This window comes from Pyrus communis, chromosome 15 (assembly GCF_963583255.1).
Source record: "Pyrus communis chromosome 15, drPyrComm1.1, whole genome shotgun sequence".
NCBI lineage: Eukaryota > Viridiplantae > Streptophyta > Magnoliopsida > Rosales > Rosaceae > Pyrus > Pyrus communis.
This window is the reverse complement of record NC_084817.1, coordinates 7,553,748-7,576,554: the sequence shown is the minus strand read 5'-3', so window position 1 is coordinate 7,576,554 and position 22,807 is coordinate 7,553,748. Positions and strand designations below refer to the sequence as shown.

The 22,807-nt window shown below is 41.0% G+C and overlaps 3 protein-coding genes and 1 pseudogene across 8 annotated transcripts; 3 read left to right on the top strand and 1 right to left on the bottom strand.

The window, feature by feature from the left end:
* Positions 1 to 503: 503 nt before the first annotated feature.
* On the top strand, positions 504 to 3,917 carry LOC137717230 (receptor-like protein kinase HSL1). Its single transcript, XM_068456521.1, has 2 exons — positions 504 to 3,202; positions 3,280 to 3,917. Exons 1-2 carry the CDS (start codon positions 586 to 588, stop codon positions 3,714 to 3,716), a joined length of 3,054 nt encoding a protein of 1,017 aa, XP_068312622.1. The 5' UTR covers positions 504 to 585; the 3' UTR covers positions 3,717 to 3,917.
* A 51-nt stretch (positions 3,918 to 3,968) lies between these two features.
* Positions 3,969 to 10,236, bottom strand: LOC137717232 (nuclear poly(A) polymerase 4-like). Of its 6 annotated transcripts, none has more exons than XM_068456522.1 (12): positions 9,817 to 10,236; positions 9,630 to 9,707; positions 8,844 to 8,951; positions 7,725 to 7,787; positions 7,386 to 7,547; positions 6,971 to 7,084; positions 6,829 to 6,891; positions 6,397 to 6,726; positions 6,150 to 6,314; positions 4,843 to 6,068; positions 4,538 to 4,616; positions 3,969 to 4,455 (listed from the first exon to the last, which is right to left on the bottom strand). In XM_068456522.1, exons 1-10 carry the CDS (start codon positions 9,946 to 9,948, stop codon positions 5,232 to 5,234), a joined length of 2,052 nt encoding a protein of 683 aa, XP_068312623.1. In that variant the 5' UTR covers positions 9,949 to 10,236; the 3' UTR covers positions 3,969 to 4,455; positions 4,538 to 4,616; positions 4,843 to 5,231. The 6 variants fall into 6 exon arrangements, with proteins under 6 accessions (XP_068312623.1, XP_068312625.1, XP_068312624.1 ...); XM_068456524.1 differs by having other exon boundaries at positions 4,543 to 4,616; XM_068456523.1 differs by having other exon boundaries at positions 4,849 to 6,068.
* Positions 10,237 to 11,088: 852 nt separating this feature from the next.
* Positions 11,089 to 15,136, top strand: LOC137716985 (endoribonuclease YBEY, chloroplastic-like; annotated as a pseudogene).
* Positions 15,137 to 15,282: 146 nt separating this feature from the next.
* LOC137718293 (endoribonuclease YBEY, chloroplastic-like) lies at positions 15,283 to 19,363 on the top strand. The gene is made up of 12 exons (XM_068457811.1): positions 15,283 to 15,895; positions 15,981 to 16,232; positions 16,316 to 16,411; positions 16,512 to 16,689; positions 16,772 to 16,840; positions 16,930 to 17,030; positions 17,255 to 17,347; positions 17,781 to 17,852; positions 17,938 to 18,057; positions 18,166 to 18,216; positions 18,385 to 18,573; positions 18,857 to 19,363. The coding sequence occupies exons 1-12, from the start codon at positions 15,488 to 15,490 to the stop codon at positions 19,022 to 19,024; spliced, it is 1,797 nt and encodes a 598-aa protein (XP_068313912.1). The 5' UTR covers positions 15,283 to 15,487; the 3' UTR covers positions 19,025 to 19,363.
* Positions 19,364 to 22,807: the final 3,444 nt, after the last annotated feature.

Below are 22,807 nucleotides of genomic sequence, written 5' to 3'. Positions count from 1 at the left end.
AAATGACACAAAAATAATAGATTTCGAGTCAACTTGTTAACGATTCGCGTCATTATAGTGTGGCCCATTAAGAACTCATTCACAATTCGGGTCATTATTGGGTCACCTGTTAAGAACATGTTGAGATATTGTTTGTCAGATCTAGACATTAAACATGACAACTTATTGTACAACCCGTTAATCCGACATAAAATAACATGACGTGTTAACAGATCGGGTCTTTATCTGGTCACCTATTAATAACCAATTAAAATAACGAATTTGATACGACACAATACATTAAAATAACGGATAATACACAAAAACGAAACAAAACACAACTCGTTGTCAGGTTTACTTATTAGCTCCATTTGATGCGTGTCAAAATAAACCTCTAAGTTGACTAAAACGACACGATTATTATCATTAAATCAATGTCAGTGGCATAATGTAATTTTGGCCATTGTGGGTGGCATTTCTACACGGAGAAACGCATATAATCCCGCGGTCCAAGCCAACCAAGTTTAAATAGCTGCCGTTGCCTCTCGTCTCCCACATTTTCCCGGTAAAACACCCAACCGGAGCAAACGAACTAAGCCACATAAAATGTCGAAAACACCCCTGCCACTCCCATCCTCCCTTCTCCTCCTCCTCATCTCCCTACCCTTGATCGTAATTTCACAATCCACAGAGCAGTCAATCCTCCTCAAGATCAAAGCACAATGGGGAAATCCACCGTTCATCCAATCGTGGAACTCCTCCTCCTCACCGTGCGATTGGCCGGGGATCAACTGCACAAACGGCATGGTCACTGGGCTCTCCCTCCCCGATGTAAACATCACGGAGAGAATCCCGGAGGCCGTCTGCGAGCTCCCACGCCTAGCAGAGCTCCACCTCGCCTGGAATTACATTCCAGGCGAGTTCCCGAAATTTCTCTACAACTGCTCGAATCTCGAAGTCCTTGACCTCTCGCAGAACTACCTTGTCGGCCCAATTCCCCCCGATATCTACCGGATGTCGCCGTCTCTTAAGTACTTGGACCTCGGAGGAAACAATTTTTCCGGCAACATTCCTGCGGCCATCGGCCGGCTGACGGAGCTGAGGACACTCAAGCTTTATTCGAATCTGTTCAACGGGAGTGTTCCGCCGGAGATCGGGAACTTGTCAAATCTCGAAATATTCGAGATGCCTTATAACGGAAACTTGGCTGCGGCCAGCATCCCAACGGAGTTCGGGAATTTGAAGAAGCTGAAGAGCTTGTGGATGACGGATACGAACTTGATCGGAGAGATTCCGGAGAGTTTTTCAGGTCTCTCGAGCCTCGAGAACTTGAATCTTGCGAGGAACAATCTGGAAGGGAAGATTCCAGGTGGGTTGTTTTTGTTGAAGAATCTGAGCGACTTGTTACTCTTTAACAACAAATTTTCAGGGGAGATTCCACTGGCTGTCGAGGCGTTGAATTTATCTCAGATTGATCTGTCTACGAACAATTTGAGCGGCTCAATCCCACAAGATTTTGGGAAGATAAAGAATCTGACTGTTTTGAATCTTTTTTCGAATCAATTAACGGGTGGGATTCCGGAGAGTTTAGGCCTAATTCCGGCGATGAAGGTATTTCAGGTCTTTCAGAACATGTTGAACGGGACCTTGCCGCCGGAATTAGGCCTTCACTCGAAGCTCGAAGCTTTTGATGTCTCCGGGAATCAGCTGAGCGGCTCTCTGCCGGAACAATTATGCAGTGGAGGAGTTTTGCAAAGAGCTGTTGCGTTCTCTAATAATCTTACCGGAGAGTTGCCCAAAGGGCTTGGAAATTGTGATTCTTTGCGGACGCTGAAGGTCTACCACAACCGTTTTTCGGGTGAGGTTCCTTTCGGAGTTTGGACCGGACTAACTCTGTCGAGTTTGATGCTGAGTGACAATTTGTTTTCGGGTCAGCTTCCCGCCAGCAAGCTGGCTTGGAATCTGTCCAGGCTGGAAATCAGCAACAACAGATTTTCCGGTGAGATTCCGGTTCAAGTTTCGTCCTGGGAACGTTTGGTTGTTTTTAAGGCGAGCGGAAATCTGTTTTCGGGGAAAATCCCAGTTGAACTGACTAGTCTTTCTCAGCTGAACACTCTGCTGCTTGACGGGAATCAATTTTCGGGCGAATTACCATCTCAGATCATCTCATGGGAATCCTTGAATACTTTGAACCTCTCGAGAAATGCGTTTTCGGGCCACATTCCAGCAGCCATTGGTTCTTTGCCTAACCTGCTATACTTGGACTTGTCCGAGAACCAATTCACAGGCGAAATCCCAGCTGAGTTCGGCAACTTGATTCTCAGTTCTCTTAACTTGTCTTCCAACAAGCTTTCCGGCAAAATCCCAGATGTGTTTGATAATCTCGCGTATGAAAACAGTTTCTTGAACAATTCGAATCTTTGCGCCAATAGTCCAGTTCTTAACCTTCCCGGTTGTTACACCAAAGTCCGTGTCTCCCACAAGCTGTCCTCGAAAGTCCTTGCCATGATTCTAGTCCCCATTGCGGTGTTCCTTGTTACTGTTTTATTGACCTTTTTCGTGGTCAGAGACTACTGGAGGAGAAAGCGCGGTCAGGACTTGGCAACATGGAAGCTCACCTCATTCCACAGATTGAATCTCACAGAGTTCAACGTGTTGGCGAGTTTGACGGATACCAATCTCATTGGAAGTGGGGGTTCAGGGAATGTTTATCAGGTTAGCACCAACTGCCCGGGTGAATATGTCGCGGTGAAAAAGATTTGTAACACCAACAGATTGGATGAGAGGCTTGAGAAAGAATTCATTGCTGAGGTTGAGATACTGGGGACAATTCGCCATTCGAACATTGTTAAGTTGTGGTGCTGCATTTCAAGTGACAATTCAAAGCTTCTTGTGTACGAGTACATGGCAAATCAGAGCCTCGATAAGTGGCTACATGGGAAGAGGAGAAGACCAGCATCAGGCCTGGGTGTGGCTAATCATATTGTTTTGGACTGGCCGACGAGGTTGCAGATTGCGATAGGGGCTGCACAAGGCTTGTGTTACATGCACCATGACTGCTCTCCGCCGATAATTCATCGTGATGTGAAGTCCAGCAATATCTTGTTGGATTCTGAATTCAAGGCTCGAATAGCAGATTTTGGACTAGCAAAGATTTTTTCCAAGGACGGAGATCATCACACAATGTCCGCTATTGCAGGCTCCTTCGGCTACATGGCACCAGGTAAGAGCTTAAATTGGTCTGTTTTGCATTCATATTTTTCGAACATTACTTACATTGTATGACATTTTGCTTTTCAGAGTATTCTTATACAACGAAAATCAACGAAAAGATAGATGTCTACAGCTTCGGGGTTGTACTCCTGGAACTAACAACCGGGAGAGAACCCAACCGCGGAGATGAGCATACAGGCCTAGCAGAATGGGTATGGCGGGAATACAGCGAGGGAAAGACCATAACTGATGCCCTCGATGGGGAGATCGCAAAACCGTGTTACTTGGAAGAGATGGGCACCGTGCTAAAACTAGGACTCATCTGCACCAGCACATTACCTTCAACCCGTCCTTCAATGAAGGAAGTTCTGCACATTCTTCGCGGCCATGGTCCGTCGGAAGGTTTTGAAGTGAGACAGGTGGGAAGTGACTTTGATGTTTCTCCCCTCCTCAGCACTGGCACGTACCTTTCCAGTTACAAACGCAGTAAGGCGCACGACGACAGCTTAGTTTACAGTGTGTAATGTACATAATAATTGGGAAGAAATCTTGACACGAATATATGCCGGCGGGAAAGCATCGATAGGGGTTCCATGTCGAATTTCCAACTAGTTTCAACTTTCAAGATCAGTAAAGCTTTATACATAAGAGAAGGGAAGCATTGTAAACACTTTTAGTCATAAGCTTTTAAGTCTCAGTTTTGCAGTAAATGTTCACTTGGTCTACTGTTTCGATATCGTGAGAAAATCGAGCTTTTGTTTCCAAAGAGAGAGAGAGAGAGAGAGAGAGAGAATTGCTAAAAATCTGTATTACAATGGCGGGTTGTACAGACTCCAGAAATTTGATGAGTGCATATATAGACAATAAGAAAGCAAAACCCCTCACAGCCTGCTCATTTCAGTTCTTGATGAACTCTTGCCCTGATAAAAGTGACTTCCATACAAATCTATACAGCTCAAATAACAGGGTTCTTGGCGACTGCAACGACACTTTTTCATGAATTCATGGTGCTTAAACTTTAGCAGGCCACATTGAAGCCGAAGATCATACGCAGACGGACCAAGCCATGCGGTATTCTCTTTTGCACGGATGAAACTTCCACACTACTTTGGAAGGGCATCACACACCTTGAAAACGTAATGAAATCCACCAGTTAAAATGGCACTTACCCTTGTGCTACCTTTTTTTCCTTGGAAAAGTGAGATTCCATCAATGATTTCTTGCCGAAAGTTGAAAGGTCATTCCAATGACCTCAGACTTCACCTGTTGCAAAAGAGCCACCAAACAGGCCAGTATAAAGATATAATGGTTTGTTTAAAAAATATTATGAGTTTCAAATGCATGCCTTACTGTTGGCCTCTGAAAAGATCCTGACCTAGCTCCATCTTCAAAATTGACGGTACTCCCGATTGCTACAGCCGGCTCTACAATACAAGATCGAGAATAAAAAGAATTTTCAGGTTCCTAAAAATGTATTGGAGAAAAGAGATGAGATAAACACTACGGGTACACAAAACTTTAAAGTTACTGGGAACAAATCACGTATAGTGGTGCAGAACCTGCCACCACAATTTGCACCAGTTAAAGACATTGTCTGTGCTAAAAAAAGGAAAATCGAGAAAACATGTATAAGAGAGTTTATGTTAAAACCTTAACCTCTTCTGACAAGGCATTTTGAAATACCCTATTCGCATTTATAAAGCGCCATTTCCCAAGCAACTCTGCCAATTCCAAAAGTGAATCATCCTGCAAATATCCCCTTCTCTCTTCTCCATAACTTTCAGTTTTCTCACTTCCATCTGGTACAATTCCTAATCCAGAGTTCACAAATCAAGTAACTCGCTTCACAATTGAGTTTGAGTGATAGAAGTGACCCCAATGCACATTCAGCATTCTCCACCCCCATCTTCCGAGTACATGGTTTGACTAGTTCTTGGTCAACATCAATAGCATCTGCTGTCCAATTCAGCAGTCTTCCAGTAGAGTCAGCCTCCATATTCTGCACGTCAGCCAATGCACATTTCCAATTCTGTCCTTATTTAGGCCATCTCACATGTTTCCTTGGACTCTGAGATAGACGCTGCACATGGAATTACCAGCTCCTTCCAGGAAAGAGGTTTCTCCAACTGTTCAGATGGTTTTACCTCATAATCCTCTTGCGAAGGCTTGACCTCATTTCTGACTTTGGGAAATTCAGGAACATGCACAGATGTGCACTCATTTGTAGTATTGGATTCGTGCACAACATTATCAACCGTTCTCATGTCTGCAACACTTCCCCTTTCCCTCTCTAACTGTCCAACAGGCAATCTACTATCAGATTTCTTTTCTGCATCTCCAGTTGCCAGACACTCTAACCTAATGCTGTTACTGAAGCTGGTATCAGGTGCTCCACCTGTACTACTTTCTGGGGCCACAGACTCCATCAATTGTGAACTAACAGACGTCTGCTTCTCGAGTTTGATTGCCCTCACATCCTCTGTTTTATGATCAATTTTCCTCCTGGTATGTCTTTCCGCAGACCCAGAACTACAACCTGCAGAATCTTCATAAGTTCTTTCTTCCTGCTGACTTACATGCCTTGATAATCGAGGCCGCTTACACCCATCGGGGAAAACAAAGGGAGGAAGCTGCTTCCGGCGAACATGAGAAACATATATATCCATCCCGGGTTTCCAGAACATGTACATGTTTATTCCTTCCCTGAACTCATCGACTGTTCCACGTATATCAAATTGCTGACCTTCTTTACCTCTCACTCCCTCTTTCCTCTGCAAACCCATAAAGAAAGCACAGTGCGGGCATGGCTTGGATAGATCGACATATTCCTTAGGATATGGATGGCACTGCAGCATCCCTTTCGTGTCTCGCTCTATCTGCACGGAGATAAAATGCTAAACATTAAGAGGAAAACCACTATAAAAGCTTTCAAAACAACTCCAGAAGAAACCATTTACCTTCAGGGTAAGCTGTCTAAACCGGGATTCCACCCATCCCTTCCACGTCAGCAAGTCATCAACATCTGCTGCAACTATGTCGACTTGTAGATAATTTTTGTACGCCTCAAAGAAGAGATAAGGTTCAAAGAGAGCACTCCACTGGGCCTTATTCAGCTCAATCTCCTGTAATAAAACCAAAGGGCAAAGGCAATCAATAATGAAATAAAACCAGCCAACGCAAAATATATTCAATTTATGCTCTCACCTCACATATCCTATTACCATGGTCGAACTGCTCTGCCATAACACGTAGAGTACTTACTGAGACATTGTAACTAGAGTTCATGCAAGGGTATGCAGGAGTTATTATTGGCATATGATGAAGGCGGTCCCGAGGGTTTCTACGAGGGTCCCATGTAGGGAACCCTAGTTCATTCTCTTCAATTGAACATAAAATTACAGGATTTGGCCAACGCCACTGAGTATACACTCTGAAAAATTTGGAAACCAACATGCTAGGAATTGCATTGGGATAAAGCTGGCATATCCGAGCAACTAAGATAGCCCAATTTACACCACCAAGGAATCCAGTAACCTACACACAATAGAACAAAAAATTACCACATTTCATAAGTGTAAAACTAATGAGTTATTAATAATGAAGATTCTGAACAGCTCTGCACACAGCAAAACTTACATTTGAATAAACACCACGTCTTTTAGCCCAAAACTTCAAACATCTGAGTGTCGTCCGGAAGTGCTACAGTTAAATACAGTGTCACACCTTGAGTCAATTAAACCACAAAATAAACCAGGGCAAGAGATAAGACGTGATCAACCTCAACATTGGGGACAAGTTTAAGAATTTGATCTGCAACCCTGCAGCCATTCAGACTTCGAACAGTTTGCTCATCAACATCATATAGCACAGATCCATGTGAGATGTCTAGATCCTGTTGACAAGCATGTTCCAACACCACATCAATATCATAAAGAACACCAGGATCGCTCTTTGTTATCTCTATCATGGTAGCAGCGTATGCATCTTCAAATGTTAGTAATAAACCGATTTTCCACACTAGTACCAGAACCTTAGATGGCCCAGCTGACAAAACAAGTGAGGAAGGATGCAAGAGAAAATCACATTGGCCCGGAAATAGTTTTTTGTATATGGTCATATGGTCATGAAACACAATGAAATGGATAAACAGAACAAATAGCAATAGATTTTAAGAATAAGTGTTCTGTACTCACTTCTGGAACAACCATAAAAGAGATGCTTGCATACAAAAGATCTATTGATATTCCCTGGAACTTGAATTTCATGACGGGGACATGAGCATCAGGAACTGGTTGAAGTTCAGTAACCTCTTCCAATTCAGCAAGGATATCATGCAATGTAATAAAGAAATCTTCCTGCAGAAATAGTCAAGTGTGAGGTAGAGCTGCAGGTAACAATTCTGGTCGAACAAATTAAGAAAGAATCGGTCACAAGTCTGGTCAAACAAATTAAGAAAGAATCGGTCACAAGTCTGGTCAAACAAATTAAGAAAGAATCGGGACTATACATATGAATGTGTATGCATAAATCACCTCTCGATTCACATATGATGGCCCAACACACAAAGTGTCTATGTCAGCTCCTGGCCCATGAACCTGTCACAGAAATAAATACATTAATAATAATACAGGTACCATGGCCATAATGCTACGGGGCACAAGTAATGTAAAATGTTCCACACTCAGTAGTTGGACCACACAATCAAAGCAAGAACAAAGCTAGGTATATACTATAACATCTAATAAAGTAAAGTTGAGTAAACGATCACAACAACAGCAAATTCTAAAATAGGGAGTTTTAACGAAAAGCCCAAGGTACTGTTCACTTTAACGAAAAATCACATTTTTACACTAAAAAGTCAATCCTAGTACTATTCACTTTACCCTTTATTTTGTCCTTATCATTAAAACTCAAAGTGTTCAAGCCCTTTTCATTAGTTTTCCTTCTAAAATAAGACTGATCACATAGGAGTTGTTCATTGTTGTGGAACTAATTGTTCTCATAGATGCTTCTGATGATCCTCAGGTGTTTTAAATGTTCACATGATCACATCCACTGGCAATGGCATCAATTTCAATGAACTAATAAGACTGATCACATAGGAGTTGTTCACCTTTGTGGAACTAACTGTTCTCATAGACTGAAGCATTGATGATCCTCGGATGTTTTATATGTTTGCATAATCACATCCACTGGCAATGGCATCATTTTCAATGAACAAAGTCCTAACAAAAGCTTGTTATTCTTGTAAGGTTTCATCATAAATGTGAACCGTCCAATAGATTTTAATATCAGCATTATCCTTGGCTAATTGACATGTACCAGTTTTTTCATTACAAAGCATGGATCCTTGCTTACCACATCCAAGCATATGAGTGGCATATCAAATCACCAAAAACGGATAGCATACCATTCTGGATCATAACCCAAATCTGTTCGTGAAACTCCAGAGATGAAATTGTATCCCCCACCATATAAGAATAACATGAGTTACAAGGTATACTTGTAAACAGAGTTAAATAGAGGGAAAAATAATCAACTGTTGATTCACTACGAATTCAAACATAACATACCTATAAAAATGATTATACAAAGCAAAAGAAATTGATGGTGCACTACTACTAGAAGTAATCGTTGGAACTGATATTTACCCCAAGACGATAAGACCCAAAAGTAAAAATGACAGCATTCGTGTCCTCCACCATCTGATCCGTGTAGCCTCTTTGACTTGTCAACTGCTTCACCCAGCCTTTCACAATCTACAGTAAAAAGAAACTCAGTATAACCATTGGTAACCTCATCGAACAAAAATACAATCCAACTGAAGCGAAATGCAAGCCTTCAAATCTATAGAAGTTTGATATACCACATGGCGTATCAATGACGACAGTAATGTTAAACATAAGCTAAGAATCCAAGGGGAACCAAATAATAAATTTTGGGCTCATTTGATGTCTAGGATTGGCTTGGACAATCAACTAGATTCAAAGAATGTTGAATAGAAATATAGATGTCAATTTGCATATTTTGTCCAAGTGGATATGATCGAGAAGTCATGAAGAAAACTTGTCCCTTTCAATCCTAACATTTTTGTAGGGATTAGGAGGGATAAGTATTCTTCATGATTTCTCCATCTTCTACCATCACTTGGACAAAATATGCAAGTTGGCATCCAAATTCTCATTCAACATTAATTGAATTTAGTCTGTTGTCCAAGCCAAGCCAAGGCAATCCTAAGCATCAAATGAGGGCTTTAGGTCACACACAACTGACAGTATGCACAGAAGAACCCTACACTGATAATGCCTTAAATCGACCCGCCAATTGCGATAAAATTCTTAATCATTCCCAATATCATCAGAAAAAAAAGACATCCATTGTAACTATAAGGGTCGCATTACTGATATTAGCCAACAATAGAACAGTGAACTATATACCTGATCAATGCGGCCAAGAACCTCTTCTCTTTTCGCAGCCTCGTCTTTGCTCTCATAAAGTTCCGAATCAATCAAGTACTACCAAAATCAATAGAAAACAGATAAAATCAGCAACTTGCAAATCAAGCCAACTAAAAATAACCAATCTTTAGCATCATAAAACAGATTTATGTACGCATCCATGTACCCTTTCGAGTTCGACATTTCGTTGAAGATCATACTCGGTAGGACCGGAAAGGAAGATTGGCTTGGTGGTGCCGTAGTGCTTTGGCGGCTGCTCAGCCGGGGAAGAGGCCACTGGATCCTCAGAACCCGCCATTTCAGCACTCGAGCTATCAAGATTGAGTATTTATGGAACCTAATTGAAGAAATTGTTAGGAAGCTGGCGTTTAGAAGGCAATTCGAGTAGAGGGTGTGAGTAGCTGAAACAATCGGAACCCTAATTCGTCGGCGGAGGAGAATCGGAAATCTAATTGGTTGGTGGCGGAGACGGGAGAGAGTGAGAGCGATCTGAATTGGGCATTGAGAGAGAGGATTCAGAAGTGGCGGTAGAGACGGTTAGGGTTTGATCGGATGCGGACTTGATTAAATTAAAGACCCTGCGCACGTTACGTCCAGCTAGTCTTCCCAAAAAATTTGATTTATTTCACTTCATAGATATTTTATTGTTTTATCATAAATGGTTTCTGACCAAAAATAAAATAAAATTTATCAAAAGTAGTCCTTAAAGTTAAAATCCATCAATTTAATCTGTAAAGTTTCCAATACATCAATTTACTCCTTCCCTTAAATTCTCCAATCTTCTTCCACCCTCGCTCCCTCCAATCTCTCCGTCTTCAATGGCCTCCATCTTCGGAGTCTCGCTTCAAATCGAGCAATTGTCCACTACAAACTTGGGAAGTAATGAAGTGAATTGCCATTCAACATGCCACATTTGCTACTCTTACAAAACTTTGGTGAATAGGGTTGGATTAATACCATGAGTTACGGCTTTAAGATACCTTTTTTTTTAATTATCGTAATAATTTTGAATCTCTCTACTTGGTAATAATAAATTAAAAAAAAATGAGTTAGCCAAAAAATGATTCTAGTTATTCTAGTCATGAAAAATAACGAGAATGACTTTGCAACCAAACCATCGTAAAGTTTGGAAGGTTTGACCAAAAAAAAGGTTTCGGAGGTTAATTGTGAAAGACAATCTTTTAGCCGCTAATTTCATACAAATGATAACATTTGGGTGACATTTCTATTTAAAAAAAAAAGGATTCAAAAGCTTTTATAAGGAAAAAAATATTTTTAGCCGATAACGTTACTATCGCTGTATTCTCTGCGGATCCTTTTTGTTAGAATTTGGGAGTTCAATCAATTATGTCCCCTCTTATCCCGTTTGCTATTCACAAAGCAGGAAGTGCCAACCAATCACCGCACTCATATTGCCTCAAGAGCTCCGGACGCCTACATGCTCCTCCACCCACCCTTCTACTCCCCCTCCTCCGCCGCTCTAATGGCGCGTTACATGCCACGCGCCACCCTAATATCCAGCTCATCGTTTCCATCTGCGCCGGGTTTAATCTCCCCTCCAAAAACACACCGCTTTGAGGCCTCCGTAACATCGGTATTCGGCCGGAGACTTCACGTGACACACGGAGACAAATGGAGGTGTGCAGCCAGACCGCCACTGTTAAGGGGACGAATCTGCAGTTGGCAGAAAGGCGAAAGAAAGGTTCGGCGGCGGTCCCTGAAAAGCAAGGAGAAAGAGCTCGAGCTCGATGTCAGTATTTCTATCCAAGAAGCTTTGAACGATCCCGAAATCTTGGTATGCAACTATCAGTCTATCACCAACTGTTTGTATAAATGTCTCTTACGTAATACCAGTATAGCTGATTGGCTGAAGTGAAATGGAGTTTGAAGATTGCAGAGAATTGCGGAACTGCTCCGGCTGGATGCTCCGGTGGCAGTGAAGCTAGTGTTTGATGGGCTGAAAGATTCTACGTATAAAACAAGGGACAATGCTATAGGCGGTGTTGCGGGATATGAAAGCGTGGAGCTTTCGGTGCTTCTTTGCGATGACGAGTTTATCCGGAAACTTAATAAGGAGTGGAGAGGGGAGGACAATGCTACTGATGTAATTTCCATGTCCCAACATGCCCCTGATCTTAAGCTTCCGATGGTACTACTGTACTAGCTCGTTCGATAATTTATATCGTTTTCTTTGTTAGAGTGAAAGCATGCATTCTTAGTACATTGTATGGTTTGCAGCTTATGTTGGGGGACATTGTGATTTCTGTTGAGACAGCAGCAAGACAAGCGGAGCAAAGAGGCCATATGCTTCTTGACGAGATGCGCATTCTCATGGTTGGTTTAAGAACATTATTATTAGTGTGTTATACGCTTCTTGAACATATGCTTCTTCGAACGAATGTGTGGTCTTCAGATGTTAAAGAATATGAATTTGTAACTTTCGGTCATAGTTTGATAACTATAATTACTAAACCCTCCTGTAGGTACATGGATTGTTACATCTGTTTGGATTTGATCACGAGGTTAGTGAAGACACTGAAGTGGAAATGGAGAAGGAGGAGGATCTTCTCTTAAAGAGTCTTGGGTGGAAAGGAAAAGGGTTAATTCAGAGTGCATATGATGCTGCGACCCATTCCGATGGGCTCAAACTAAGTGGTAAACCTTATCTTTCTACAGCTTCACTTTTGCATCCTTATTTTATGGACATTATTTTATTTGTTAATCATTAAACTCTTCATTCAATCTGTAGCCTCAATTTGCTTGGTTAAACTTTGTGATGAGATAATCTTACATCTGAGTTGTTAAAGACAGGAAGAAAGAAGGAAGCCCTCAATACTATAAGCAAAAGTTCAGATATATATTCTGTGATATGGATGGTAAGTTTGGGCTTATTGTGTCAGTGTTTGTATATTATTTTTTCTTGATATACAAGGCACCCTTCTCAACAGCAAAAGCCAACTGAGCTCAACGAATGTCAAGGCTATGAAGGAGGCCTCATCAAGGGGTGTGAAAATAGTGATAGCAACCGGAAAAGTAAGAATCTCATTTTCTGTTCATTATCAGCAGGAGACATTATAGAAATGTATTATAAATTTTACTTATTCTGGTGTTCAGTGTTACTTGGTACATGATTCTTGATTGTTGAATTGTGTTGATTAAAAAAATCTTTTAATTGTTGACAGCTCTTTGGAACTGGCTCGGCCAGCTGTGATTCACGTTTTTAAGGACATAGATTTAACTGGAAAAGATGGCATTGTTTCAGAATTTTCTCCTGGGGTTTTCTTGCAGGTTCTCTTTTTTCCCTTGAAAATTTCATCTCAAGCTTGTTGCCAAGTTATATGTGAGGAACATAGAATTGTCTTCACTTGATAGAAGCATGCTTACTCCTGTCCGGAGAGCTGCTATCTTAACGTTTTACGTTGCTTTGGTTATATCTCACACATGAAATAATTTTCTCACTTTCATCTGCCCTCGATCTACATGTGGTACTCTCTTTTGTAAGCTTGATAAGGACAATAGAGGGAACCGTGATATCCATTCCTTTTCCCTCTTAAACATTTACATACTCTTTGTCTGTCACCAAACTTATGTAAATTCCACCACCTCAAGTATCTTATGAATGACTTGATATCTGTAATGGTTGGTCAAGCTTTTAAGAAACAAAATTCTCATTGGTTGTTACATTTATCATCTCTCCCTCTTAGGACTATTTTTTGTCTGGCTCGAGTTGATATTAATACATTTTGTCCTTATCGTCTGCCTCGACTTGATTCCAGGGATTGCTTGTTTATGGTACACAAGGTCAGGAAATTTTTAGAAGGAATTTGGATACAGATGTATGCAGAGAGGTAATAGTTTGGTGAGGCTTGCATGAATATATTATTCATTGGCTTGTAATGAAATAAAAGACCATATGTGCAGGCATGTCGTTACTCTCTGGAGAATGACATTCCTCTTATTGCAATCACCGATGATCGTTGCTTATCCCTTTATGATCACCCACTTGTTGATTCCATGCATACTGTATATCACGAGCAAAAGGTGCCAAAAGTTTGTTTCATCATGGTCATAAATACTAGCTTACTGACTGAGGTTTAATTTTGCACCATTTTATATAACTTACATGGAAAGTATTTATTTACAGGTGGAGATCATGCCTTCAGTTGAGCATCTCATGGCTGCTGCTGGTATACAGGTACGGCCCTCAAGGAGGAACAATACTCTCCCCATCCTCTCTAACAAAGACAAAAAAATATATATATTAAGCTTAGGGTTTTGCTCTTAATTTCTATTGATTCATGGAGGATTGAGGTTTTAGTCAGAAATCCATTGTCTAGCGTCTCCAGTTCATACCACTTGGTCTCATTTGTAAAATTTTGATTGAATTAATATCCTTTAGTTCTTGCTGCTTTCAGTTCTTGTAATGATGCATATGTTATCGATATACAGAAACTAGTCTTCATGGATACTGCTGGGGGAGTAACAACTGCTTTGAGGCCATACTGTTCAGAAGCAATCAAACCGTGCCTGACATGCTTGAAATTGTTCCCCCTGGAACCTCAAAAGGAAGTGGAGTGAGCATGCTGCTCGATCATTTGGGAATCACTCCAAAAGAGGTATGGACAACAAAGCTGTTCTATCTCCTTTTTTTAGCGTTTTTCTTGTTTTAATGGGAGTTGTTCATGTTCCTCAACTTGACCGGCACAAGGATTATCACCACAGATTGAAAAGGGGTATTTGATATTTCCCTGCATCCTTATTACTATGATAAGCAGTATGTGTTGTTCCAAGAATAGTTCAAACAGTATGTTTAACCAACCGAGACAAGTTGGCGATGTTGGTGGATGATAAGGCCACTGTCATTGACCTTATATACTTCTTGTTTGCATACAAATATCGTTGTCATTTCTGAGTGATTCTTTTAATTTGTTTTTCAGATCATGGCTATTGGCGATGGGGAAAATGATAACGAGATGTTTGAGTTGGCTTGTTTAGGCATTGCTCTTAGTAACGGAGCGGAGAAGACAAAGGCTGTGGCGAACGTAATTGGTCTCAGCAACGACGAAAACGGCGTAGCTGATGCAATATACCGGTATGCATTGTGAGCTTCTCTTCAAGACAGAGGAACCGGAATACAGACATGGCTTAATAATTGTGAGCTTCTCTACCGATATCCAACCTGCGAAATTGCTACGGAGGTCAATTGTATTTGTATATGGAGTCATTCCTCCATCCACAACACTTGTCAATAATTTTTTCCAAAGATGGAAAAGAAAAGACTGTCATTCATGGGCGATGAATTGTAACTAAGAGGTTTTAGTCTGTTCGTGGAGTGTGAATTAGATAAGGATGCGAATGTTTGTCTTCACTAAGTTTTACTGGATTGAACTAATAATGTAGTCTTGTGTTTGTTACCCAAAAAAACTAGCTTTAATGAGATTAGGAGGCACTCATCTCAACTAAGGCCTCGTTGGACGTCTTAGTGAGACCCCTCAAAAACTAGAGAACTACTAAGACCGTCCTCTCTTGCAACCTCATCCTGCTCGAGTGTGTCATCTCTGACAACGATTCCTCGTCTTTAAGTCCCAGACCCCCTTCTCTGCCCTTTTCCATCTCGTCATTTCCTCCCAGAAGTCTCGTCCGAAATAATCCGGTGAAACGACCGCACTTAGCAGAATTATGTTACGTTGATACGTTGTGAAAATTCAAAAATATAACAAAAGAGGCATTTGAGTTCGTGGCGTCTCCGTCAGATTGTCGCTCACTTACAACACAAGGCGCGATCGAAGCAGCCACTCGCACACTCCCTCGCGAGCTCCAAAAGCTTGGCCCCATAAATGCTCCTCCGCCTCCCTACTCTCCTCCGCACCCTCCACCCTCCCTCCCCGTCCTCCGCCACTCAAATGGCGCGTTACATTCCGCGCGCCACCCTAATATCCATCACCCCTCTTCCCATCCGACAAACCACCGCCTCATTTCCCGCGCTCATCCATTCAATCTCCCCTCCTGAAACGCACCGTTTCAACACCTCAAAAACCTCTCTATTCGGCCGGAGATTTCACTCTCTGTGCAGAGACGAACGGATACGAGCAGCCAGACCGCCATTGCTTCGGGGACCAATCTTCTTCTCACAGAGAGAGTACCGAAAGGTGAGACGGCGAGCCGCAAAAAGCAAGGAGAAGGAGATCGAGCTTGACGTCAGCATTTGCATCGAAGAAGGATTGCCTGATGATCCTGAAGTGCTGGTAATCTCGGGACCGCCCACCAGGTGTTTGTGTAAATGCCTCTTTATATAAGCTTGGCCTGATTACCTGAAGTTTGAACTTGCAGAGTATTGCGGAATTGCTTCGTCTGAATGTTCCAATGGCGATGAAGCTGGCGTTTGATGGGTTGAAAGGTTCAGTATATAAAACAAGGGACAATTCCATAAATGATGTTGGTGGATTCGAAAGCATAGAGCTTTCGGTGCTTCTCTGCAACGATGAGTTCATCCAAAAACTTAACAAGGAATGGAGAAATGAAGACCATGCCACCGATGTTCTCTCGCTGTCGCAGCATGTCCCAAATCTTAAGCTTCCCATTGTACTAGCTCATCACTTTTTCTGTTTTTTGGTTCCATTTCTTTTTGCATAACTTGAATCACTGAAGCTTTTTATTGTATGCAGCTTATGTTGGGTGACGTTGTGATTTCTGTTGAGACAGCGGCAAGGCAAGCGGAGGAAAGAGGCCACACGCTTATTGATGAGATACGTGTTCTCATGGTTAGTTGGTTTAAGGATTTTTTTCTTAGGAGAACCGATTAATTCAGAGCGATGCTTTTTAGTGTAGTTTGATGACTTTAATCACTGAATCCTCCTGCAGATACATGGGTTGTTACATTTACTAGGATTTGATCATGAGATTAGTGAAGAGGCCGAAGTGGAAATGGAGAAGGAGGAGGAGCTTCTTTTAAAGAGTCTTGGGTGGAAGGGGAAAGGATTAATTCAAAGTGCACATGATGCCGAAACCCAAACAAATTCCCATGGGGAAAAACCAGATGGTAATCTTTTACGGTTTCATTTTCACATCTTTCGTCACTGGAAGTTTTTAGTGGAGTAATCTTACTGGTGAATTGTTAAAAGACAGGAAGAGAGAAGGCAGCCTGCGATTTTATAAACCAAAGTTCAGATGCATTTTCTGTGATATGGATGGTAAGTTGGCAGTTACTGTAATCTTGCGCCTTCATTGTGCTATGTTAAGCTTAAAATGAACTTTATATATTTTTCTCTTGATATTCAAGGCACCCTTCTCAACAGCAAAAGTCAAATTAGTTTAACAACTGCGAAAGCCCTCAAGGAGGTCTCATCAAGGGGTGTGAGAGTAGTGATAGCCACGGGAAAAGTAAGAACAACATTTTTTTCTTCATAATGATTATCAGCATATTATGCTCTAAAATGTGTTTTCATTATGTTTGCCAATACGATGTTTTGCTTATGATTGATTTGTTCAAAAACTTTTGGAATCTAATGTTTTACTGTTGCTCTAGCCTGCAGTGTTACTTTTTATGTCAGTTTATATATTATGTATGTGTTGGCTTCTAAATATCATAATTCACATTGAAACAGTCTCGTTCAGCTGTGATGAAAATTTTTAAGGAGGTAGAATTAGCTGGAGAAGATGGCATTGTTTCGGAATTTTCTCCTGGGGTTTTTTTGCAGGTTTATCTTTTCTTCCTTGCAAATTTCATTCTCACCATGTTGCAAGTTCATCTGATGACCGAACTATTCACTTGCTACATGCGTAGTCTTCTGTTGAATATGTTTCCATAATTTTCTCACTTGTATTTACCCAATAATCTTCTTAGACCTAGATGTTTTTTCTTCCTTTGGTAAGCTTGATGAGGACACTATACTGAACTGTGCTAACCATCCCTGCTCATCTTAAAAGTTTTCATGTTCTTTGTCTGTCACCATAGGTAACTCCCTGATGAGTTTTACTTACTGAATCTTGGCAATTGCCGGTCATACTTTTAGGAACAGAATGCCGTACTGACTATTGCTTATGCTAGTCTTTCTCAGAACTGTACTTGCCTCTGTCTTGGGTTGATATCCGTACATGCTGTTCTTATTGTCTGCCTCTACTTGATTACAGGGATTGCTTGTTTATGGTAGGCAAGGTCGGGAAATTTTTAGAAAAAATTTAGATACAAGTGTCTGCAGAGAGGTAATACCTTGGTGGGGATTTCTAGAATTTTGGGGTTTCACTGGAAATCTTTCTAAACAAAAGACTGTATGCTCTTTATTTGCAGGCGTGTCTCTACTCTTGGGAGAATAAGGTTCCTCTTATTGCATTCAGCAGGGACCGTTGCTTTTCTCTGTTTGAGCATCCATTACTTGACTCAGTGCATACATTGTATAATGAGCCAAAGGTGCTATAAAAAATCAATGTTTCATTGTGATGATAAATATTCTTTATTGCCTGAGCTCCCCCCTCACCATCCCCTTTTTCGTATATGGAACGATATTTACATTTACAGGTGGAAATCATGCCTTCAGTTGAGCACCTCTTGGCTGAAGCTGACATACAGGTGCGGATTTGACTGTATTACAAAAATATGCAAGCATCTAGCACTCAGCTTTGATCTTAATTTTCCTTGAATCAACTCTTCTTGTGGATAACTAGAAGTTTCTTCGGTCTCAAACCAAGTGCGACCCTAACATGAAACTAATTTATTGTTGGTCTTTTGCATATACAGAAAGTGCTCTTCATGGAGACCCCTGAGGTAGTGGCTACTACTTTGAGGCCATACTGGTCACAAGCAACTGGAGATCGTGCAACAGCTGTTCAAGCAGTGGAAGGGCACCTTGAAATTGTTCCCGCAGGAACCTCAAAAGGAAGTGGGGTAAACATGCTTCTTGATCATTTAGGAATCACTCCAAATCAGGTACAGAGTTATCTTCTTGTTTTAGCGTTTATTGTTTTAATCGGAGTTAGTCGTATACCTATACTTGTTCCTCTTGTTCACATCACTAGATCATGCGAGTCATGAGAACATTCCTAACACACAGTATTCAGTGTTCCAACTTATATGGACAATTTAAATTTTTTGTTAGCCATAATCTTACGAACTGTGTTGGTGCTGATATCGTGTTTTACATGTTTCCTAATTTTAGTTATGTTCCAATTATGATTTCATTCCTGATTAGTTCTAATAATATATTGTTTAGATCATGGCTATTGGCGATGGAGAAAATGATGTCGAGATGCTTGAGCTGGCTTCTTTGGGCGTTGCTCTTAGTAATGGATCAGAGAAGACAAAAGCTGTGGCTAATGTAATTGGTGCAAGCAATGATGAAGATGGTGCGGCTGATGCCATTTACCGGTACGCATTTTGAGGTTCAGTTTTGACAAAGAAGAGTTAGCATAGACAATTCATAGCATATTGAGCGGATGCTCATGCAACCTGCCGGATTCTTCAGGACATGTCTTCCCGGCTAAAGTGATGGAAATTGTCATTTTTTACGTTTTGGAAGAATTTTTTGGTATTTGCATACTGAATCGCCCTCGGTCCAAAAGAAAAATACTTTGGTTAGTGTGATCTCCGACGAGTATTTCATCTATCAAATGTTAATTTCAGGCGCAATAGTAGTCTGGTGTATTAGGTTGAAATACTATTTCTTTCTCTTCTCCAAAACGGTGTTTTAAGCATTGAATTGATCAAGTAAAACAAGGCTCTCAACAAAAGAATTCATGTGTGCTGAAAGAACAACACTCCCATATAAGAAAAGGATATGTGTGTTTCGCAAAGGTTCTAGTATCTCAATCTCATCAAACGATTCAGTGGCCATATCAAACGGCACTATGGCATCTTTGCAGAGTTTTTTGATCGAGGGGCAGAAGCCGGTGCACAGAACCATTGACGAAAACGTTCCTAGGACATGGATTGCTCTTACCGAGAACAGGCAAACCAGGAATAGAAACAGCAGGAGGAGCTGGAAGAGGACTAAGAATCCTCCAGGATCCCCTGGCTAAGGAGTAAACCTCAACGACATACGGGGTGTTACCGGCATGACCACAAGAAAACCTGTCCCGGAAAATTCTCAGCACCTTGCACTTACAGTCATTGGTGCGCGAATCATAGCAGAACGCAGACGCGGTCACAATACAAAATATCGGCAATGTATTTTTGTCTAGTTTTGGTCCAAGGGAAGGTACAAATGGTAGGAGGGAGGGGGCAAAGTCACAAACATTTTAACTGCAGGGTTGCCAAATTATTATGGGGCATGCGGGGGAGCAGTAGAGGTCATTAGCAGGGCAAAGTCACAAACATTAGGCTTCATTTGACACGTCGTAGAAGACCACTATAGAGCATTAATAAAATGGAACAGATGTTTGGTAAGTTTTGTATTACATAAGCACCAGATTATTTAATTGGTTCCCACCTATTTTTTTTAGTGTTTATATATGCACCAGATTATTTAATCGGCCCCCACCTATTTTTTAGTGTTTATATATGAAGTCACCATCTGTCCTAAAAAAAAAGTACTTCAATTAGGGTACTTCATTTGCAACTAATTATATTTGTGAAAGATAATTAAAACAAAAAACAAGAAGATATATATATATATATATATATATATATATATATATATATATATTTATCATCAATACTTTTGTAATTCCAAATCCATACATTTGAAGGACATGTTAACTTACAAGTGAAAAGAAAGTGCAAACTAATTAAATCCATAAGACTACTTGTTGCTCGCTGCCGCTGCTTAGTAACAAGAATAAGCATCAGATTGGTCAAGTAAAATAAGGCTCTCTACAAAAGAATTCATGGACTCGTATTGGTACGATCGATCAACCCTAGAACATTTAACTTGTTTGCTCCTAAAATCCACTGTCCGCAGGTATGCAGATCGACCATCCTCAGCATGCATTTTAAACACTTGTTCGCCATTGCTTTTGAAAGCAAAGTGTTCCGGAGGAGAGTTCACCAACTTGTTCAAGGTTACGTTGTATAAATTAGTCCACGATTTCACCACACCGTACTGCTGCATGACCCATAACTCGACGTCATAAACATTAGCTCTTTCGCAATGCCTCTTAACTAACGCAAGGGAATCCTTGTATACTGAAACAACAAGGTCGTTATAAGGTAAACCGGCACCTGGTGTTCTTCTCAAAGATTTCGGTATCTTAATCTCACCAAATGATTCAGTTGCCATATCAAACGACACTACAACATCTTCGCCAGAGTTTTGATCGCGGGGCAGAAGCCAGTTCACGGCACCATTGATGAAAACATTCCTAGGACATGGGTTGTTGTTATTACAGAAAGCATGGCAACCGGGAAAACAAACAGCAGGTAAAGCTGGAGGAGGAGGACTAAGAATCTTCCAGGAACCTCTGGCTAAGGAGTAAACCTCAACCCCATACGGGGTGTTCCCGGCAGGATCAAAAGAATTTTCATTACTAAAAATGATTCTCAAAACCTTGTAGTCATTGGTGCGTGAATCGTAGCCGAACGAAGTAGAAATATAATATGGCAAGTTAACGTTTTCTTCTTCTTCGTTGGTCCAAGGGATGGTAATGGTAGAAGGGGGCAAGGTCACGAATTTCCTAACCGAAGGGTTCCAAATTATTGAGGGGACTTCGGGGGTGAAGTCCTCATCATTAGCAAGGCATATGAGTCCGTTGCAAGTCCCGGCCAGATCGTAACCAGAAGAAGTAATTTCGCCGTGAGTCGATCGGTAAGTGAAATTAGTTATAGTCTTGCTGTTGGTACTATCAAATCTAATGAAAGATGCAGAAACAGAACCAGGCTTATCCCAATACAGCAAGTATCCCTTAAAATGGAAGGGTCCTTTTAGTAGATGGAGACTACCGACATCATCAGCAGCAGCAAGTTGGTTATCATCATTATCAGCAACTTGGTTTTGGTTTAGAAGGAGGCGGCGGCGGAGATGGGCGAAGATGAAGGACGGGCTTTCTATCAGATATTTCCAAGACTTACACACGGCGGTGCACTTGATTACAGATTTTACCGATGGCAACCTCACCAGGATTTCGCCTATGATTTCTTCGAGGAGTAAGTTCCCATCAAATTTGGAGCAGTCGGTGGTTTTTACGTCGTGTAGATACTGAAGGGCGGCGTCGGTGGTGGCGGTCCGGTGGTTCTCCTCTACCGACGAAGACGACAACTTCCTCTTCTTCAAGGGAGGTGTTGGTGGTGAGCTGCTGGAGGCCATGTTTGTTTGGTGGTTTTGATCGAATTGAAAGTTGTGGAATGGGATCCCTATTTATAGTGCCAATAATCCGGAGTGGATTTGGTTACCGTAACGTGAAAGGAAACATGTAGTCCTCGAGTTGACTGGAGTTTATTCCTACGTTGACCAGGAAGCCAAATCTACTTCGAAAACCAAATCCGAATTAGAAAACCAAATCCACGCTCACAATTTCAAGCTTTGAATCTAACAAGCAAAGAAGCACCGCGAGATGCCGCGGGTTTATAACTCTAGTTACACACAATTACAATGATACTTACAATTCCATTACTACATATATACAACCATATTTACAATCCTAGTTATACATAACACTAAGCAGCATTTCTGAACTTCCTTGATCAACATGTCAGAATTGTTGTCTCTCATATGTATGTTTCTCTGTTACAAATTCAAAAGACAGTTGTTGTTCTCTTGGTGCTTCATCAAACTTTGTTTTGCAAATGTAGGGCATTCAGGCAACACATACCCATCACCAGCATAAAAAATATTTTCATTAAACATTTCTATGCTATTTGAAAGGGTTATTATACAAAATGGTCCTGAGATTTGCATGATCAATAGAAATAATTCTTGAGATTGTCTACCATCCATGATTTTGGTCCTTCCGTTAAAAACGATTTTGGGCAATTTTCAAAGCTTTGTAACTCAATTGTTTCTTAACCAAATTCAACCCATAATATATCAAAATGAAGATAGAAAAGTGTAGAATAAGATTATACCTATTTGGAAGCCCAATGATTGCCGGAGGTGGCCGGAAAATAGCCTGAAAAGTGACAAGTCCGCGGGAAAACTAGAAAACTCGCAGGAAACTGGGTAAACTTTAAACGTTCATAACTTCTTCAATAATCAAAAAAATTGAGTGATTCAAAACGAAAATAATACTTC

What these genes read in the sequence shown, in the direction of transcription:
- LOC137717230 (XM_068456521.1), top strand. Translation starts at nt 586, where the DNA reads ATGTCGAAAACACCCCTGCCACTCCCATCCTCCCTTCTCCTCCTCCTC. An exon ending in CTTCGGCTACATGGCACCAG is followed by an intron (nt 3,203 to 3,279) that starts GTAAGAGCTTAA and finishes TTTGCTTTTCAG; the next exon opens with AGTATTCTTATACAACGAAA.
- LOC137718293 (XM_068457811.1), top strand. Translation starts at nt 15,488, where the DNA reads ATGCTCCTCCGCCTCCCTACTCTCCTCCGCACCCTCCACCCTCCCTCC. An exon ending in CTGATGATCCTGAAGTGCTG is followed by an intron (nt 15,896 to 15,980) that starts GTAATCTCGGGA and finishes TTGAACTTGCAG; the next exon opens with AGTATTGCGGAATTGCTTCG. An exon ending in ATGAGATACGTGTTCTCATG is followed by an intron (nt 16,412 to 16,511) that starts GTTAGTTGGTTT and finishes ATCCTCCTGCAG; the next exon opens with ATACATGGGTTGTTACATTT.
- LOC137717232 (XM_068456522.1), bottom strand. Translation starts at nt 9,948, where the DNA reads ATGGCGGGTTCTGAGGATCCAGTGGCCTCTTCCCCGGCTGAGCAGCCG. An exon ending in TTGGGTCTTATCGTCTTGGG is followed by an intron (nt 7,788 to 8,843) that starts GTAAATATCAGT and finishes TTTCTGTGACAG; the next exon opens with GTTCATGGGCCAGGAGCTGA. An exon ending in CTTTTATGGTTGTTCCAGAA is followed by an intron (nt 7,085 to 7,385) that starts GTGAGTACAGAA and finishes GCTTGTCAACAG; the next exon opens with GATCTAGACATCTCACATGG.